Source organism: Gadus macrocephalus, chromosome 11, assembly GCF_031168955.1.
Source record: "Gadus macrocephalus chromosome 11, ASM3116895v1".
In the NCBI taxonomy this organism is placed as follows: Eukaryota; Metazoa; Chordata; class Actinopteri; order Gadiformes; family Gadidae; genus Gadus; species Gadus macrocephalus.
In genome coordinates, this window is record NC_082392.1 from 3390654 (window position 1) to 3408506 (window position 17853).

The 17853-nt window shown below is 47.3% G+C and overlaps 3 protein-coding genes across 4 annotated transcripts in view; 1 reads left to right on the forward strand and 2 right to left on the reverse strand.

The window, feature by feature from the left end:
* dock5 (dedicator of cytokinesis 5) overlaps positions 1-3450 on the forward strand; it is a 38998-nt gene extending 35548 nt beyond the window's left edge. The window contains 3 exon segments of the mRNA XM_060064786.1: positions 566-716; positions 1419-1558; positions 1717-3450. Of these exon segments, the coding sequence (XP_059920769.1) occupies positions 566-716; positions 1419-1558; positions 1717-1818 (393 nt within the window). The 3' untranslated portion in view covers positions 1819-3450.
* Positions 3451-4268: 818 nt separating this feature from the next.
* Positions 4269-6977, reverse strand: LOC132467502 (uncharacterized). Its single transcript, XM_060064827.1, has 2 exons — positions 6835-6977; positions 4269-6406 (listed from the first exon to the last, which is right to left on the reverse strand). The coding sequence occupies exon 2, from the start codon at positions 6308-6310 to the stop codon at positions 5357-5359; it is 954 nt and encodes a 317-aa protein (XP_059920810.1). The 5' UTR covers positions 6311-6406; positions 6835-6977; the 3' UTR covers positions 4269-5356.
* A 1143-nt stretch (positions 6978-8120) lies between these two features.
* Positions 8121-16277, reverse strand: vsig8b (V-set and immunoglobulin domain containing 8b). Of its 2 annotated transcripts, none has more exons than XM_060064828.1 (8): positions 16035-16277; positions 14141-14220; positions 12498-12667; positions 11705-11906; positions 11039-11191; positions 10489-10611; positions 10183-10321; positions 8121-9308 (listed from the first exon to the last, which is right to left on the reverse strand). In XM_060064828.1, the coding sequence occupies exons 2-8, from the start codon at positions 14217-14219 to the stop codon at positions 9065-9067; spliced, it is 1110 nt and encodes a 369-aa protein (XP_059920811.1). In that variant the 5' UTR covers position 14220; positions 16035-16277; the 3' UTR covers positions 8121-9064. The 2 variants fall into 2 exon arrangements, with proteins under 2 accessions (XP_059920811.1, XP_059920812.1); XM_060064829.1 differs by lacking the exon at positions 16035-16277 and adding an exon at positions 14585-15014.
* Between the last annotated feature and the right edge of the window lie 1576 nt (positions 16278-17853).

Below are 17853 nucleotides of genomic sequence, written 5' to 3' on the forward strand. Positions count from 1 at the left end.
TTATTGACTCACTCAGTGTGGGTTGACTATGAAACTTTGGGAACAACACAGATTCGGGAATTGTAAGCATGCAGTTACTACAAGCCTTGTTAAATTCAAATAAGTAGCACCACAGATTTGGGGATATTAAACGGGCTGTCACTTACTGCAATTGTAATCAGGCAGTCACTTACTGCAAGTGTAATTGAATGTAAAGCAGGGGAACTAAAAACAAAGATTAACTGATAAGAATGTTGACATTCTGTCGGCAGAAAAAGAAAAAGTGCATTAATGCGTACATTTTCATTGATTTAGTTAAAATAAGATTGCGGTTAACTTGTTATTATCACGCTAATTATAAAAGCCCTGCCGTTTATAAATCACCAATCTACCCTGGCATATGGTGGGGAATTAATTATCTCTAAAATGGATAAGTGTTGTGTTGATCTAGCGTCAGTCCACACCGTCTCCCTCTGGCTCTGGCCGCGAGGAGACCGCTCGGTTTCCGTGGCGACGTGTCCGTTGAGCACACGCTAACGTATGTCTGTCTGTCCCCCCCCCGTCCCCCCCCCCCTCTGGTCGCCAGGCCCCCCCCGAGAGGCAGCAGCGGCCCAAGAGCCTCCAGCTGGGTGACCGCCGGCTCACGCTCTCCCTGTTCCAGGGGCCCGCCTCCCAGCTGATCCCGTCCAGCCCCCTGGGCGCCGGGCCCGCCTCCCCCGGCACGCCGCGCAGCTCCAGTACGTCCACCGCACACCCACTCGCTCTCGCTCGCTCGCTCTCTCTCTCTCTGTGTCTTCCTCGATCTCTCTGTCTCCCTCACTCTCCCCCTCGCTCTCGGTGTCTCCCTCGTGTTTCTCTCGCTCCCTCTGTGTCTCTCTCGTCTCTCTCTCTCTCTCTCTCTCTCTCTCTCTCTCTCTCTCTCTCTCTCTCTGTCTGTCTCTGTCTCTGTCTCTCTCCCTCTCTGTCTCTCTCTGTCTCTCCCTCGCGTGCGCTCTTTATCTCCCCCTCTCGCGCGCGCTCTTTCTCACTCTCCCCCTCGCTCTCGGTGTCTCCCTCGTGTTTCTCTCGCTCCCTCTGTGTCTCTCTCACTCTCTCGCTCTCGTCTCTCTGTCTCTCTCTGTCTCTCTCTCTCTCTCTCTCTCTCTCTCTCTCTCTCTCTCTCTCTCTCTCTCTCTCTCTCTCTCTCTCCCCCTCTCTCTCTCCCCCTCTCTCTCTCTGCACAACAACAGACTGTTAGCGGTCCCTTCAACACACAAGAAAGAACACAAAGAAACCGTCTCGCTCCACCGAAGAAATACAAAAAAAAAAAACACAACCACAAAAAAAAAATCGATGCTGTACGCACGGCGAGTGTACGCGCGTCACGGAGCGGACGGGTTAGGCACACACAGACGCACGCGTGGGCAGAGATCTATAGCGTCTCCCTCCCCCCTACGCAGGTTATTCGTCTCTGCTCAGCGACGGCGTCGACGGCGGCGGCGCCGCCCCCCCGGACCCCTCGGGGGCGCCCCCGCCGATGCCTCCCAAGAAGCACCCCCACGAGATCGACAGCCAGCACCTCCACCACTTCGCCTCAGAGGTACGTCTGGAGCCCGACGAGCGCAAACACAGACAGCCTCCCACGCACGCGCGCGCGCGGCGGGCGCACAATGCATTTTTAATGGCAAACTTTTCCTCAAATAATCTGCATCCGGTGTGAACTCGTCCCTCTGTTCCCCCCCCCCCCCCCCCCAACAGTCGCCTCCCCTGCCGGTGAAGATAGAGAGCAAGCCCCCCCCGCCTCCCCCCAAAGCCAGGAAGTCCTTGTTGCCGTCGTCATACGAGCACGGCACCCCGTGAGATCACACACAATCATACACAAACAGACACACAAACACACACAGACACACACAGACAAAGGGACATACACATAAAGCATTACACACACACACACGCGCACACACGCACACACACACACACACACACACACACACACACACACACACACACACACACACACACACACACACACACACACACACACACACACACACACACACACACACACACACACACACACACACACACAGAGAGAGAGAGAGATACACACACAAAGCATTACACACACACACTCCCCTCCCTCCTCTCCGTGGCCTGCACAAATGCTGCAATCAAACGGAAAAGGAAAAGAAATGCAATTACAAACAGCAGCCTTGGTCGACCGTGTTGTAGCGGAGCAAACTTCATCCTAACGGTGGATCTGGTGTTCTGAGTGATGGCGGTGGGCGGAGCAGGTGCCATGCGCGGGGCGGACACGAGCTGCGCGTGTGTCTGAGTAGTCCCACGTATACAGGAGATCCTACTGCTGGTGATGTCTGTAAAGTTTGGAAAGGAATATTTTTTTATATTTTTGTTTTCCTCAAAAGGATACAAAGCGGAAAACGTTCTATTAAAAAAATAGAGTCGAAACAGAAACTGAAGACTGATGCCTTTATCTGCTGCGGAACGTTAAATATATGCACGTATTTTTCTAGATTGATTTACGCAAGAAGGGAATGACCAAATGTACATCTCGTCTATTTTTGTATCTCTTGGATCAACACTGGCTGATTCTGGTACACTAACGTGTTGACTGGCCTTCCAGAACAGTCCGTATAGCTGAGAGGGGAGCATTGCTAAACTCCTTTTAACCAGTAAACCATTTCAGACGGATCAAAGGCAGGGAAATTATAATTTTATGAAAAACAGAAATCTTAGTTTTATATTGACTGATTTTTATCCTTTTAAATGTTTTTTCTTTGTAATTATGTGGTCTAACCAAACAACAATCCAACCTCCCCACACACCATATCTTTTATTTTGTACGTTTTTGGTATTTTATCTTCGACAGACACTGGATGGCACACGTGAATGTGATGGAAGCTGAATTAAAGTATATTTTTGTTGACATTTCATGTCCGATCCAACATGCATTAAGTCATAGAGTTGGACTAGGGCTTCCCCTGAGCTGACTTTACACCCTGTACGGTACAAGCACAAAGGTCTTTAAAGAGTCTGGTTTCCAATTCCTAGTTTAGTACATTTCATAATATAACTACTTTCCTATACGGATGCTTCTGAAATACTTTGAATCATCATTAATGGATTTCTTTTTTATTGTTTTGCACAACCACCCTGCACCGAGACGTTGTTTATTCAAGTGTTCAGAAAACCTTCATCTCTGTATATGCCAATCCACTAAGCGCTATATATGCATGCATAATTTAAAATAATCAAATCAATCCAATGAAAAAGTTTAATGAAATTGTAAGCAGTGTTTTTTTCCTTGTAACCATTTTTTTCTATTGTATTACTTTTCTAAACAGGGATCAGAGTCTATCTTGATGTTGCACGTGCTTTCTTAGTTGGGCAAAATGAATCCGCTGCCAGCTTCTCGAACACGCCACATAATTGAACAAATTAAATAAAGTGAATGAATGAATATACACCCAACCGTCTCGTTTATTGTTCCTCTGAGCAAGGAAAGGCGTATCATGTGGCCCTGACCTAGTTTTCTATTGGACTGTAACTGTGTTTTCTCAGGCTGGCTAGAAAACGGAAGCATATAAAACGACCCGAGTCATGGTCAAAACTCAATACATAGAACCTCTATTTGACAGAAAAACCTTATGCGCCAACTCGATTGTACCCTACGAATTTGTATAAGTTGTTCATACAAAGGTTTTGAAAATGGGGAACTGAATGGGTAGGAGTTTGGTTAATCTTTAATTAGTATATGGTCCTGTTTCCTTTCTGTCAGATATTGAGAAACGGGAAATGACTCAAGTCTGGCCGCGGTTCATGGCCATCAGCCCTGCAAATTTAAAACGGTCAACATCACCGGAGTTTGACTAGTCACCACTCAAGTCTCAAGATTATCAAGATTATTGTGCGCTTGTCCTGCATCTCCACTGAATCCACCCATTCCCTTTCCAATCCTGTTGTTGGTGTAATCCACCATTTGCTCTCAAAAGAAGAACCAGTGTAGCTAACTGCGTCCATTGTGGTTACGGGATTGGTTTCCAGGGGAACAAGTTCATATCGATTCCATTATCTAATGAGAGGAAACGTACTCGCCGATACAACAGCGCTTTAAATGATGTGGTTTTGAAGTGTGTGTGTTCCCGTTGGGGGTGTGTGTGTGTGTGTGTGTGTGTGTGTGTGTATATAAGCAGTATGTGATTAGTGGAGTGAATGGCATCATCATTTCGTTAAAGTCGTTTCCATTCTGTAGGTCTGGGGTTGTGAAGGCTTCCCGGGGGGGGGGGAGAGATACGGGGTAACAACCTGCGGGTGGGATGCAACTCAATCCCCGGCATCAAAGAAGGAGATGCCCCTTCCTTGCTCGGCCATTTAACAGCCAGAACCTCCAATCCCCCCTCCCGCAAGGGAGCTCTGGTGGAGCCCCGCCGGAGCGGGATTAGCTGGCCCATTGTAGCTCCACTTTGAACTTCACTAGGTGGTGCCAGAGGGTATTAGCAAATGAACCATGGCAAGAGGTCTGCTTCCCTCCTTAAAAATCTTTATTTGCCCAGGGTTGGCACACTGGGTGTAGGGGAGTCTGTGAGAGTGAGTGAATGTGGTGTGTGTGTGTGTATGTGTGTGTGTGTGGGTGTGTCACGCCCAGCTACTAATGTACACAAAGAAACACTCAGAAAGCACCTCTGTTGTGCCTATTCACACATGGGAGCCGGCCGGTTCAAGTACGCACTTAAAACCAGAGTCCCGAGTGCACGGCAGCAATGTAGGTTACATCTCTACCTCGCCCGGCTCACAGCAGGTACGGAAGCTCTACCCAGAAGACCTCCAGCCGCATAAGCAGGCCTCTCGAATCTCCAGGCTGCTGTTGTCCTATTTTTGCAGTCGCAGCCATCTGCGATACAGGCGAGAACTCGGAGGGACCTTTGGAGATGCAAGAAAAATAAAAAGGGATTTGGGTTGTGGGCCCTGTTTTATTAATACAGGCTGTGCCCTTTGTGACATGTATTTTTCAACGTCTGAGATGGTAACTACCAGAGTTTGTCACAGCATATCCGTGTTTCCAAAGCATGACCGCAATTTGGATCACATCCCAGTGTTATTAAACATGAATGTTAAAGAGGTAAAGTACAATCCCAATTGTGATGAGCCCAGAAAAGGCATGATGTGATTTTACATTGAATAGCCCATCACAGATTTGTCCTCTTTTTTACCTTACGCTCTGAGGAATATGGATTTCAGTAAAAACGGCACATCTTATCATCACATCGCAACCTTATACAGAGCTATAGGAAGAGATGTAACAATACGCAACCATATGGCGCATGAAATAAAACAACACTCTAAACATTGGTTTTTAAATCCTGATAAAAAGCTCTGGTTATTTGTGGTCGGCGGGAGCTTGCTTCTCCTCTCGCCTGGGCAGACACGGCAGCTCGCTGAGGCAGGACGCCGACAGCTTCTTCCAGAAGGTCTTTTTACCGTAGATCAGCACCATGGCACTCAGGGCGGTGTAGAACGACGTGATGAAGAAGGTCATCCCGATGGCGTTGTCGTGCTTCACGGCGATCTGGTAGTTGACGTAGAGGTCCACCACCAGGAAGCACAGGAACACCAGCACCAGCGACAGGGTCATGCGGATCACCCGCATCTGGGTGCCCAGCTTGGGGGCGTGGGCGCCGTTGGTGCTGGACTTCATGTGCTGGAGGTGGATGGCCAGGTGCACCGAGATGGAGACGCAGCACTTGATCATGAGCAGCCCCGGGAGCACGTCGGCGGCCACGAGGTACAGGGCGTCGTACGCCTTGCCCGAGGTGGTGTCCGGGGTGATCATCCCGCAGTCCTCGTTGAGGGCGTCGGTCTCGTTGGTGTGGAACTCGTGGAACACCGCCATCATGGGCATGCAGGTGACCAGGCCCATGAGGGGGATGAGGAACACGACCATGGCGGCGTGTTTCACGATGGCCGCCTGGAGGTGGGTGTAGCACTCGTTGGGTGTGGTCACCAGCTTGGTGCTGTAGTAGAAGGTGAGGAAGGCGGTGGTCCACATGATGGTGAACTTGAGGCTGAAGAGCAGCAGCAGGACGGTGGTGTAGTAGGTGTGGGTGATCAGGCAGTGCTGGTCGATCTGGTCCATGGTCATCCACACGAGGCAGACGAGCTGGTGGGCGCCGTTGCCCACGCACAGGGCCACGATGATGGTCTCGCACGGCGCCCACTTCTTCTTCGTCTTGCTCTGCAGGCTCATCAGGAGGATGTAGAGGTTGAAGAAGACGGTCGTGACCGCCAACATGCCGGTGACGATCAAGATGGCGAGCTTGTTTGTTCCCTTCATAGCGCTTGTTGTGTTGTCCCCCCCGTGTCTCGGAAAATAATCTCCTTCAGATCAGTTCATCGAAGGGTCGTAACTCATCACCCAGCTGGTGTCGTTCTGAAACAGAGAAAGGTTTAAATTTTGTTTAAATTGTTGAAGACATAGTCTCATAGCTCCTATAGGTAAGGATTTTAGACATAAGAAATGTTTGGCCAGTCCTTTTATTACCTGACTGAGTAATACAATCCTTTTATTACCTGACTGAGTCAGGTAATAAAAGGATTGGCCAAAAGTTTAGAGGATTATCTTAAAGAAATAAATACAGATCACAATTTATCTCTGGCTATAGTTAAAGTTTAATTAAAATGTTTTAAATTGTTGAATTTTCCCCCAGGAAAATGTCCCATATAATTGGATCCCACACTTCATGGAATACACATTGCACTATTATCCTGCCTGCTTCTGTCGTTATCTACTATTTTTTCTCTTCCAAGAACTCAACGTTTGTTTACTGAAATTATGTTCTTGCAAGTTTCAGTACTTACCAAAAGTTGTCTATGAATAGCATGGCTGTGATGGCAAAGTGATGGCGATTCTCTCTGGTGGCTTATATATATATATAAAGGCAAGAGGCACCATTTGAATGAGTGCGGTCAGGAAGGAGTTGTGGTTCCGGTCTTTGCAATGACATAAGGGGGGAGAGGGTGTGTGTGTGTGTGTGTGTGTGTGTGTGTGTGTGTGTGTGTGTGTGTGTGTGTGTGTGTGTGTGTGTGTGTGTGTGTTCCTCGGAGGGAGTCAAGAGCCCTACCGTACTACATTCAGTGCAGCATGTCAGCTCAGGCAAATCAGCATTCCTGCAAGCTCACCGCCGCAAAAACCCTCAAATGACTTGTTTGCATAACCTGACCAGCGTGTGTCCTCTGGATCACCTTGATGCTATCGCCTACCCATATAGGTTTAACATGGTGGTGTTCTAGCACGTCTATATTAAAACTAATATGAATATTACAACTTGAATTTTATAGAGGTTGGACAATATCGGCTATGTATAATGCTGCCAACTGGTAACACAATTATCGCTTTATTTTTGTGACATCCAAAGAAAGGGTTTGACAGAAATTCATCCAAGCATTCAAACGCTCAAACCAAAGTATGTTTTCAATAAAGATTTAGCATTGACTAATTAAGCTTAACCGGATACGCATGGCATTGTTTACAGAGCTGACATATACACAAACAAACACGTAACACTCGCAGCCTGATTACAGAACATGAATATCCGGTTTGAAAATCCTAATGCAAAATCTGGAGAAATATGCAAAATAGTAAAAAGCCTCTCAGAAACATTGGCAATATGCAATAAGCAATAAGCCAAGTACATCTTGAGAGAGCAAAGACACACTTCACTGCTCACCCCATAGATTTCCTTTGTTGAACACCATTAGAGAATCCAATTACCCACATAAGTGAGTGGTTTATAGTTTTACATTCACAGTGCAGTGGAATATTATTGAACATAGAAACTATCTCCTCTTTAGCTTTTAGGTTTTGATTGGATTGTTTGTAAAAAAATAAATAAAAAAGGAGCGTTGTTGGATAACCAGAAATTCGAACGAGGACTTCAGGATGTTAATAAGCATGGCCTTACCCCTTAGTTATATATGATGAAGCTATTTTTATTTACTATTTAGCCATAAAGCAAGCAGATGCTTTGCAGTGAATTCAGATACTTGTTAAGGGGTAGGAAGGGGTTTTAAATCTAGCTCAAAGCTTTAAAAGGTGAGGCTTTAGACACTGGGGAAATCAAACATATCTCCACAACTGACTCGAGTTGCAAATTCATTATTCAATAGATTTATTATGTTCTTTGCACATCGCATTGTTTGAAATAAGATATAGAGTTTTGCTTTCCTTTGTCCACTAAATGTCCTTTAAAAGGGTTTTCTAATTAGTTTGTTAAATAACCTGTCTGAATTTATTGGTAATCATTCCAACACAATCAAAAGATTATTAGAATAATCAGTTAATGTGACACAGAAAAAACAGTTTGTGATCTAGATTCCTTGTTTTAAAAAGTATAATCCGATGGCTTTACTTTTCAGTTAACGGTTTTAAAGCAGTTTATTGTACAGATTTAAAAAACATAAAAAAATCCATCTATAATTAGTATTTCCCCTGCTTGAGAGACCAATACATATTATAGACATTTTAAAAACACGAAAAATCCATGCATAATTACCCCTGCTTGAGAGACCAATACATACCTGAATACACACAGGCATACAGCTTATTTACATCCACAGGTTTCACAGCCTGTGCGTGCGCGATCACAACGGATTTAGATTCAGGTGGAAGCTATTTTACACGTTTGTTTACAAGGGCAATGATACACTTTACAGCACACTTGAGAACTTTAGCTCTACATGGGTTTACGGGAGAGCCTTTATGGATTCCTGCCTAATAGCCTTGTATTCATATCTGGCAATAAGTGGGCAAATAAGGCAGCCTGTGATGCTGCCGGCTTTGTATCCCACTTTTGCTATTGCACCATTTGTTACCTCCATCAAATCCATGACAAGAGATAAAGGAACGATTTACAACTTAAAGAAAAAAAGGTTTAAAAAGGTTGAAGGTAGGCCGAAGCAGCAGCACTCCTTGTCCTACACCGGGGTGAATCCACATCCTACAGCGGGGTAAATCCATGCCCTACGCCGGGGTAAATCCATGCCCTACGCCAGGGTAAATCCATGCCCTACGGCGGGGTAAATCCATGCCCTACACCGGGTATCCAAACTTGCTGTCGTACTGGAGGCGAGGCAGGCTCTGCCCAGGAGAGACCGCCATGTCTCTGCCGTTGCTCCGGGTGCTGGTGGCGGCGCTGCGACTGGACTCAGTCCTTCCCGGCTGGCCCTTCTGCACCGAGCTGTACTTGACTCCTGGGTGGGCGCGGTACGCCATCACCGAGCGGATGCTCGAGTTCCTGCTGGTCGGACGGCTCTCGGGGGCCGGGACGTCCTCTCTACGGGGCAGGGGCAGTGAGTAGGTTAATGATGATAAACGGAATGCATTTCTGTTGAGCTTTTAGAACCAGTTTGCCACTCAAAGCCACTGGTTCTATCATTCACCCATTCACACACAGAAAGAGGTGTCAACCACGCGAGGCAACAGCCATCTCGTCAGGGGCAGTTAGGGTGAGGTGTCTCGCTCAGGGAGCACCTTAAAGGGGACCTATTATGCTTTTTTCGACTTTTATGACCTATAAACGTTGTTGTAATGATTGATAGTCATGTTTAACCATACTAAAGTGTCAAATAATGACGTACATGCATTTCGACGTATTCCCTGCTGACAGTCTGGGGTGGCTGTGCAGAGCGCTCGGGACAACGATTGCGATTCACTTGTTCACATTTCCGGAAAAACATGCACGTAGACGTACTCCTGCCACGCCCCCATATGCCTGGTCAAATCTGCCCGCACGCGCGCTCCAAGGAAGGTAACCAATCACAACGGAGTTGGGTTGGCAGGAGGGGGGCGAGGGGGCGGAGAAGGACGAAACGGAGCGTTGACAGAGAAGGCTGAAAGCGCCCAGATGAGAGGAAGAGTTTCCCGAAAATCGACATCGTTTTTTGTGCATGGTTAAAGATGACCATCATTCATTATAACAACGTTTATAGGTCATAAAAGTCGAAAAGCATAATAGGTCCCCTTTAACACTCGGCTAAGAGGAGCCGGGAATCGAACTAGAAGAAACCTTCTGGTTACAAGTCGACCCGCTCTAACCCCTGAGCCACACGCCACCGTCGGAAAAACATTTAGCACTCAATGAGAGAAATGCGGGCCACTAGAGCTCCTCACTCATGGCTTGGGTATGAGGGTTTGAGCGGGAGGCGCACCTGATCTCATTGGCCATCTCCTTCTGGTAACGGCGTTTGAGGCAGCAGACGACCAGGAGCCAGATGAGGAGGAGGAGGAGCAGGAGGAGCAGCAGTGCCCCGATGACCGCCCCCACTATGACCCCCGCCTTGTTGGTCGCTGGGAGTAGGAAGACCATAGTTAGGATTCCAGGCACGCGAAAAAATAAAAACGAGTGTGTTTTGTGTTTGCACAGCTTAAAGTCGCTGCTTAGCAGACGTTCATATCGTCATAAGGACGCCCTTATAATTCTGATAGATTAACACAACGGGTGGGTAATGACTTACGGTTGTGCGCCTGGAGCGTGTATTTGCACTGCTCCTCGCCCACAGGATTCTTTGCGAGGCAGACGTATGTCCCGATATAGCTGTCTGAATGGTTCTTGATCAGCAGCTCTCCGGTCTGCGAGTCTGAAGACGGAGCACATTCAGTACCAACCACCACATTGTTTCACTTGCCATTCTCCAACACTTTAGACAGGAACAGTGTGTGTGTGTGTGTGTGTGTGTGTGTGTGTGTGTGTGTGTGTGTGTGTGTGTGTGTGTGTGTGTGTGTGTGTGTGTGTGTGTGTCTCTCTCGGTGTGCGTGTCCACTTGTGAAGTCTCTTAGCATCACACGTCTGCATGTGTGGCCCCTTGTGAGCCCCTTAACTCTGTGCGTCTGTCTCTCTGTCTGTCTGTGTCCCCTTGTGAAGCCTCTTTGCAGCGAGTGCCTGTCCATGTGCTTGTGTCTCTGTCTGCGCGTGTGTCCATCTGTCTGTCTGTCTGTCTGTCTGTCTGCGTGCGTCTGTCCCTGGCTACTTGTGAAGTCTCTGAGCAGCAGGTGTGGCTTCTGTACCTTGGGTGGTGCGGGGTGGTAGGGGGCCCCCGCTCTCCGTGCTCCAGACGTACGTCAAAGGGACGGATCCCTTGGCGGACAGGCAGCGCAGGGACACGTCCCCTCCCTTCTCCTCCCCACCCTTCACCCAGCACCGGGGAACTGAGGGGCGAACTGAGGAGGAGGAGGAGGAGGAGGAGAAGATAGGTTAGAGGGGCGCCTGGGGAGGGAGGAGTGTGCGTTAAAAGGTTGCATTTTGCGATTCGAGGCCGAAACATAAATGATCACATTCATCGGATCTTTCCTCACGATCCGCTAGCTGCCCGCCCCATAAGCAGGCCGTCGAGAAAACAACCTGCGTCTCTGCATAGCAGCCTATGCTCCGAGAATGTACACAAAAACAAATGGTACTACCAACCACTCAAAGCCAAAATAAATAGTATTCCAGCCAATCACCGACAAGAGAAAAGAAAATAAGGGGATTATCTGAATCGGGCGTGGTCGGCACGTGATTTCAAAGAAAACAACAGTGGGCATTCCACCTGAGTGACCAGCACTAATACCAAAACAAAAGGAACCGTAGCAACAGAATGAAAGAAACAGGTTGTAGGAGGAGGAGGAGGAGGAGGAGGAGGAGGAGGAGGAGTGGCAAACAGCAGCCGGTGGATTTGCGAGTGTCATGCTCACCCATTACCACCAGGGTGACCTTCCTCATGTCCACGCCGGGGGCCTTCTTCACCTTACACTGGTAGGTGGCCGTGTCGCCCTCCTCCACGTCGGAGATGGAGACCGAGGCGTCCCCCGTCGTGGGGTCCCCGATGAACTTCATCCTCCTGGTGACGCTGGACGTGGCGTAGTGCAGCGTCTTCCCCCCCGTGAAGGAGATGAGCTGCGGAGCGGGGAGAGGAGAGCCGGTTTAGAGGCAGCCAGAGAGGCCGGTTCTTCCACTAAAGCCTCGAAACCCAACCGGTTAAAAAGACAGGCTTGGAATGTCTGGAATGCTTGAAAAGCAAAGTCAACAGCCGCCCACAGAATGGCGATCACACTAATATAGTTTCAACACCCTCTCTCTGCCCTGTCCTCTCAGACGGTCGTCCCACCAGTGTGCTCCCACCGGTTTTGTCTCAAAACCCCCTCTACCCTTTCCTCTTGGGTGGCAGTAGTTCTGAGCGGGTTTACTGCTAACCTGAAGGTTGCTAGTTCGATCCCCGGCTCCTCCTAGCTGAGTGTTGAAGTGTCCCCGAGCAAGACGCCTCACCCTGACTGCTCCCGACGAGCAGGCTGTCGGCCTGCGTGGTTGACTCCGCCGTCGGTGTGTGAATGTGTGAATAAATTGTTGTAGGTCGCTTTGGATAAACGCGTCAGCAAAATCCCCTCAATGTAAATGTTAATGCAGACGTTCTACCCACCAGTGCATCTTTCACACAGGTTTGGTCTCTACCCCCTCTCTCTACCCACTCCTCCCAGACGGTCTACCCACCAGCGTGTCCTTCTGAGTGACGTCAGGGTTGGCGTTGTACCACTCCACGTCCAGCTCTCCCACGTCCGCGGGCCCCGGCGTGAAGGTGCACCCCAGGAGGACAGTAGTCCCCTGGGGCCTCTTGATGGTCTGGGGACCGGAGGATGTCACCGCCAAAGCCTCGGTCACGTCTTTCGTTGCAGAGAGAGAGAGAAGAGCGTTTTTAAAATGGTCCGTCCTCCTGGGTCCCCAGTGAGAGACAGGCACTGAGACACCAGGGCTCACGTAAGGACATGCAATGCGAGGTTTTGCATGTCTCGTGGTAGTTCAGTTCCGGGTTGGAATCCATAAACAATCTTTGTGTTGATGCTGGGTATCCAGCTGAGTCTAATTGGCATCTGGAGTTAAAAGAAAGTTCAAGTTAAAAGGGAATTTAAATAAGTGGACTTGGGGCCATCATAACAGAAAAATTAATGATTTTTGGAAGAGAGATTGCAAATCAAATAAGAACCCTTGAGATGTATTAAAGACCAAAATGTGTAGACTACATCTCTAAGGAATGACATGACTTGATTGAATGATGCTGTGCGGACATAAATCTGTAGACTTGATAGACACCTTGAATTCTTAGTTATTCAGTCCTCGTATTGGCCTTTTGTATGTGCACATCTATGTTCAACAGATAAAGGCTTCGAGAGCTTTCAGAGGCAACGCATAAAACAGTCTGAGGTAATTCCTCATGTCATGGCAGTCACTAAAACATCTAATTGAACAGTCTGGTCTGGTCGTTTGTCTCTCGCTCTCCCTCTTCCCAATAGGCAACAATGTATTCTCTGTATGGATCTGAGGCAACATCAATGCGCCGCCTTCACGAGGCATGGCAGCCGAGTAGAAGCCATCACTCATTTCCCGGATCAACCCCACAATGTGCAACACGTCTCATGCAACATTGATCCAAACGGGGTGGAATTTCTCCTTGTTGCGTGCCCATTTTGTAGTTTGTGTTTCTTAATCCTTCATCCGAATAGTCAGAGGAAAAAGGTAGCCGTGCGTGTATTTAATAAAATATCCTTGAACACAAATAGCACAAGGGAGAGATATGGATAGTTCATTATTAAACAGTCCCGTGTAAGAATAAATATTAGATCTATGCAATTATGCAATCTGTAATTTTGAGCAAATACAAGGTGTATTAGAATAGGGGGGCTGGTGGAAAGAGGAAAACTGTCAGGAGCTTCACAAAGAAAGGGTTCATTGGACCTGGGTGATACACCGGGGATGAGTATTACTGTCACATTCTACTTGCTGTAGTTTGGTCTGGCTTTGCGAGACTACTGTCACATCAATAACGTGAGTGCACGTCAGACAGCTCGGCCCCTCCCTGGGCGCCAACGCCTGCTGGAAAGCGTGCGGCATTCTCAACACAATGCGTCTTGAGATGGGGTGCAGACATGTGTCCACCCCTGCCTCAACATAAACAACAACAACAAGCTCTAGGGTCAACCCACCCACACACACACAGACACAGACACAGACACAGACACACACACACACACACACACACACACACACACACACACACACACACACACACACACACACACACACACACAGTGTGTTGTTATCTGACCAGTCATAAACTTCAGCAAACAAGCCAAACTCACCTCTGTTTAGCTGAACTACAACCAGAAAGACTGCCACCAACACTAGCCTGATGTTTGGGAAGATATTGTCCATGATCATCCTGTGAGGTAACATTAGGTTGGAGTTAAGCACAGCATTGTCTCGTAAGGGGTGTACATTCAGGGTTGCAAGTTTAAGTTTTCCTTTCGTTTTTTGACTGAAAAAGAACAAGCAAAACCAAGTAATTAACAAACGTCAATGCTGTAATGACTTTAATTAACATTAGAGGACCCTTATGTTAAAAGCCACACGTTTCAAACAAGAGAACGATTTCTGCTGCACTTTAACATTCTTCCTACCCTCTCAAAGTAGATGGAGTTTCATTTAAATACCAAGGCTAAAGTCAACTAGTGAGGTTAAGCCATGATACTACAATGCTGTGTAAAGCAAATCACAAAGAAATAAAGACAAAATCTCCAACATACCTTTTGTCAGTGAAATATCCCAGAGCAAACCAGTTTAGCCCCTGAACCAGTGAGCAGACTTTGAGTGTTTGTCCCTAATCTGCTCTCAGGTGAAACTCAGGCGAGTGTGCTGACCACGCCCACACGGCGCCACGCCCCTGGTTCACCGAGGAGTGTAAACTATGCGCAGAATCGCACGATATTAATTGACATTGCATTGGCAGTAAGTCTGTTGACTTATATCCATAAGCTAAATCTATAATATCATATTTTCTCTCCTGGCATTAGGCTTATTATAAATAAGATAATTACAACCTTTTGCTGACATGTGTATCGCACACATCGTTTTAATGTAAAAATACTTCTTAGAACATCTTATATACAATTTATTTGGTTAGGCCTGAGGGTTTTTCTTGATTTGTGTTTTCTGTCGGCATACATGTGTTACGAGAGTGGCGTATGTGTGTGCGCGAGAATGTGTGTGTGTGTGTGTGTGTGTGTGTGTGTGTGTGTGTGTGTGTGTGTGTGTGTGTGTGTGTGTGTGTGTGTGTGTGTGTGTGTGTGTGTGTGTGTGTGTGTGTGTGTGTGTGTGTGAGTGACGTCAGCGAATGGGTCGACGAATGAGTGAACGAGCGATTGAGCGAGTGTCAGTCTAGGAGGAATTAAACAAGACCGGTTGTGTTTCCGAGTTACGTGTACTGTACTGTTGAATAAAGTACCAAACGCCGAGAATCCGTGCCCGTGTCTTCCGACCTATAGACAGACCCACTGCCGGTTATAGTGAAGGGTGTTACCCCCGAAAGGACATCGGCCCTGGAGGGAACGTCTCCCCTGTGCTCCCGGACTACGGTCTGAGAGCCAAGAAACAGGAAAGGTGTAACACATGACTCCATTAGGCCTATATTTTCTTTCGTTTCCTCTACAAACTCACAAGTTAGGTATCAAAACTTGGATTCAGTTTTCCCCCTTTTTACCTGTAGGCCAATGGTCTGCTTGCGTTATCTTCCGTCTTTCCTGCTCAATGGTAAAGTCCGGGCATCGCGTGCTCGGGCACGTAACTTAACGCAATAGTGCGTCATCCGTGCGCCACGCCTGCGCGTCGACACGGGGATGTGAGGACTGCACCGAGCCTAGATGAAACTACCTGCTGCATCAGGCCAGTATTTACAGCCGTTTCCAAAGTCCACAACTTCCTTATCAGCTTTTAATGATTGACCCGCATGACGTTTTGCATCTTAAAGTTATCGCCTGTTAGAATTGGGCCTTTTTTTTATTCATATTTTTTTATTTTGTGCATATATATTGTATTTTATTGAATTTCAGATGCGGTTAAATTATGTGGTATCGATTGTCTTTGGTGTCGGTGCCTGGTCATCTGATTATCCTTGAACGAGTAGCCTACTCACCATGGAGAGGAATTACAAAGATTGAACATGATTGGAATCGAGATCGCACATGACCACAGTGTCACCTTAAGCGTCGTCTCTTTCTTTACGAGCCCTCGTCGTCCCGCCCTCCAGCTCCCTTGTTCCTTTGTAATTCCGAATAAAGATTGGCTGCGTGTTGTTAGCCTGTTTATGTCTGGGATCCTCAACCTTGTTGTACTGTGCTGTTAGATTTGCATACTGGGGCCACATCAAAGTCTGATCTGTGCCATTGTTATTTCAGTTATGTATAAACGCATCTAACCTCCACCACGCAGAGCCCTCATTACGTTTCCTTATCTCTGAAACATATAAATCCATGCCCATATAAAGGCATACCCAAATATGGAAGTTGTGACGTTTATCACGTATAGCAAACGCAAACTGCTTAGTAGCTGGCATTTGATAGGCTGTGAGTTACCTTTATTATGACGTGCGTTTGGGGCTGCAGGACCCGTCCAGCTGCAGATCTCTAGTCTCAGGCCCACCTGCAGCGCCGGGACCCACCTGCGGCACTGGGACCCACTTCCATCCCCAGGCACCAGTTGTGTTTATGTTATCACTTGTGTAAAGGTGGAAAATCATTATACAGTTCTTATCGTTAACTAACGTTTATATGCCACTGTATTATATGGCATTAGCATGTAATCGTCTCATCGCACTTATGGACTTATTATGGCTTAGCATTAACAAATAATTGTATGATATGTGCAACCTCTTTGTTGGATTAATTGACCTAGGTTCAGCCTATAGGTCTACCTGAAACAAGTTTCTCCATGGCTGGGACCAAGAATGGAAATCCCTTGTGTGCATTGATGACACCGAAATACTATGAACCTCTGCTTTGTAAAATAGATTCACAATGTTTTTTAAAGTAGTTCAGGTAAAAGATATTTAAATATATATATATTTATTGCACTTTTTGCTACCAAATATGTTTAGGCTATTGATAGGCATGCATGTACACATAGCATAAACACTCAGAGGCATTGAATTAATTCTAGCGATCATGCTAATGAATATTTACTCACAAATACTTCTGCCATAACATATATCTTCTCTTAGATAAATACAGACTATACAAAGTATAGGGAGCTAACATCTATCAGTTGTGCAATTGGTTGAATGGAATTCGGAGGTTGTGTGGAACTATGAGGCAAGCTGTTGTATCTTGATCGGGATTTAAGGAGAATTTTGCAACTATGAAAAATATATATTCTTCTGGCTTAACAAAATCTTTGCTGCACGATGAAGTAAAGTTCATGCTGCTGTAAGGCGAGGCAGGCCAGGTGAAATGTTGTCTGGACCTGAAACACTTACAAAAAACATCTAAAGAGGACGTTTTTGCCTGTGATCCTTTATCCAGCTGCCACCGGAACCACATAAACCTCTCCCGTTGTTCCCAGAGGTAAATCGCCGTCAAGCGATCGCCGATCGGGGAAACTGCCTACAAGGGTCGACAAATAAACACGTGGCCATTGGCCATGCACGTATTGAATCAAGCGGATGTAAAATAAAGCTGTGACTGCTGCTGCTGCCTGCGGACTGCTGCAGCCATTCAACACGTTGTTAATCTTCTCTCAGAGAGCTTCCCCGGGCGAGTTCGCAGGAGCAGACCTACAGCCATCTCTGGCTTTGTGTTCCAGTCCCAGGCTTGTGATACCCTCCATCTATCTTCCCAGATTTGGCAAAGGTGGTCCAATAATCGCCCCCCCCCCCCTCCCCTCTCCACCGCCCCCGCCACCAGAGGGAATGGACAACAGACCACCTTGACAGATATCCAAATTACAAGGGAACAGCAGGGATGGGGGAGGCAAATAAATGACTGAAGCAGGGCAGGGAGATGCTAGCGCCTGGCTAGCAGCC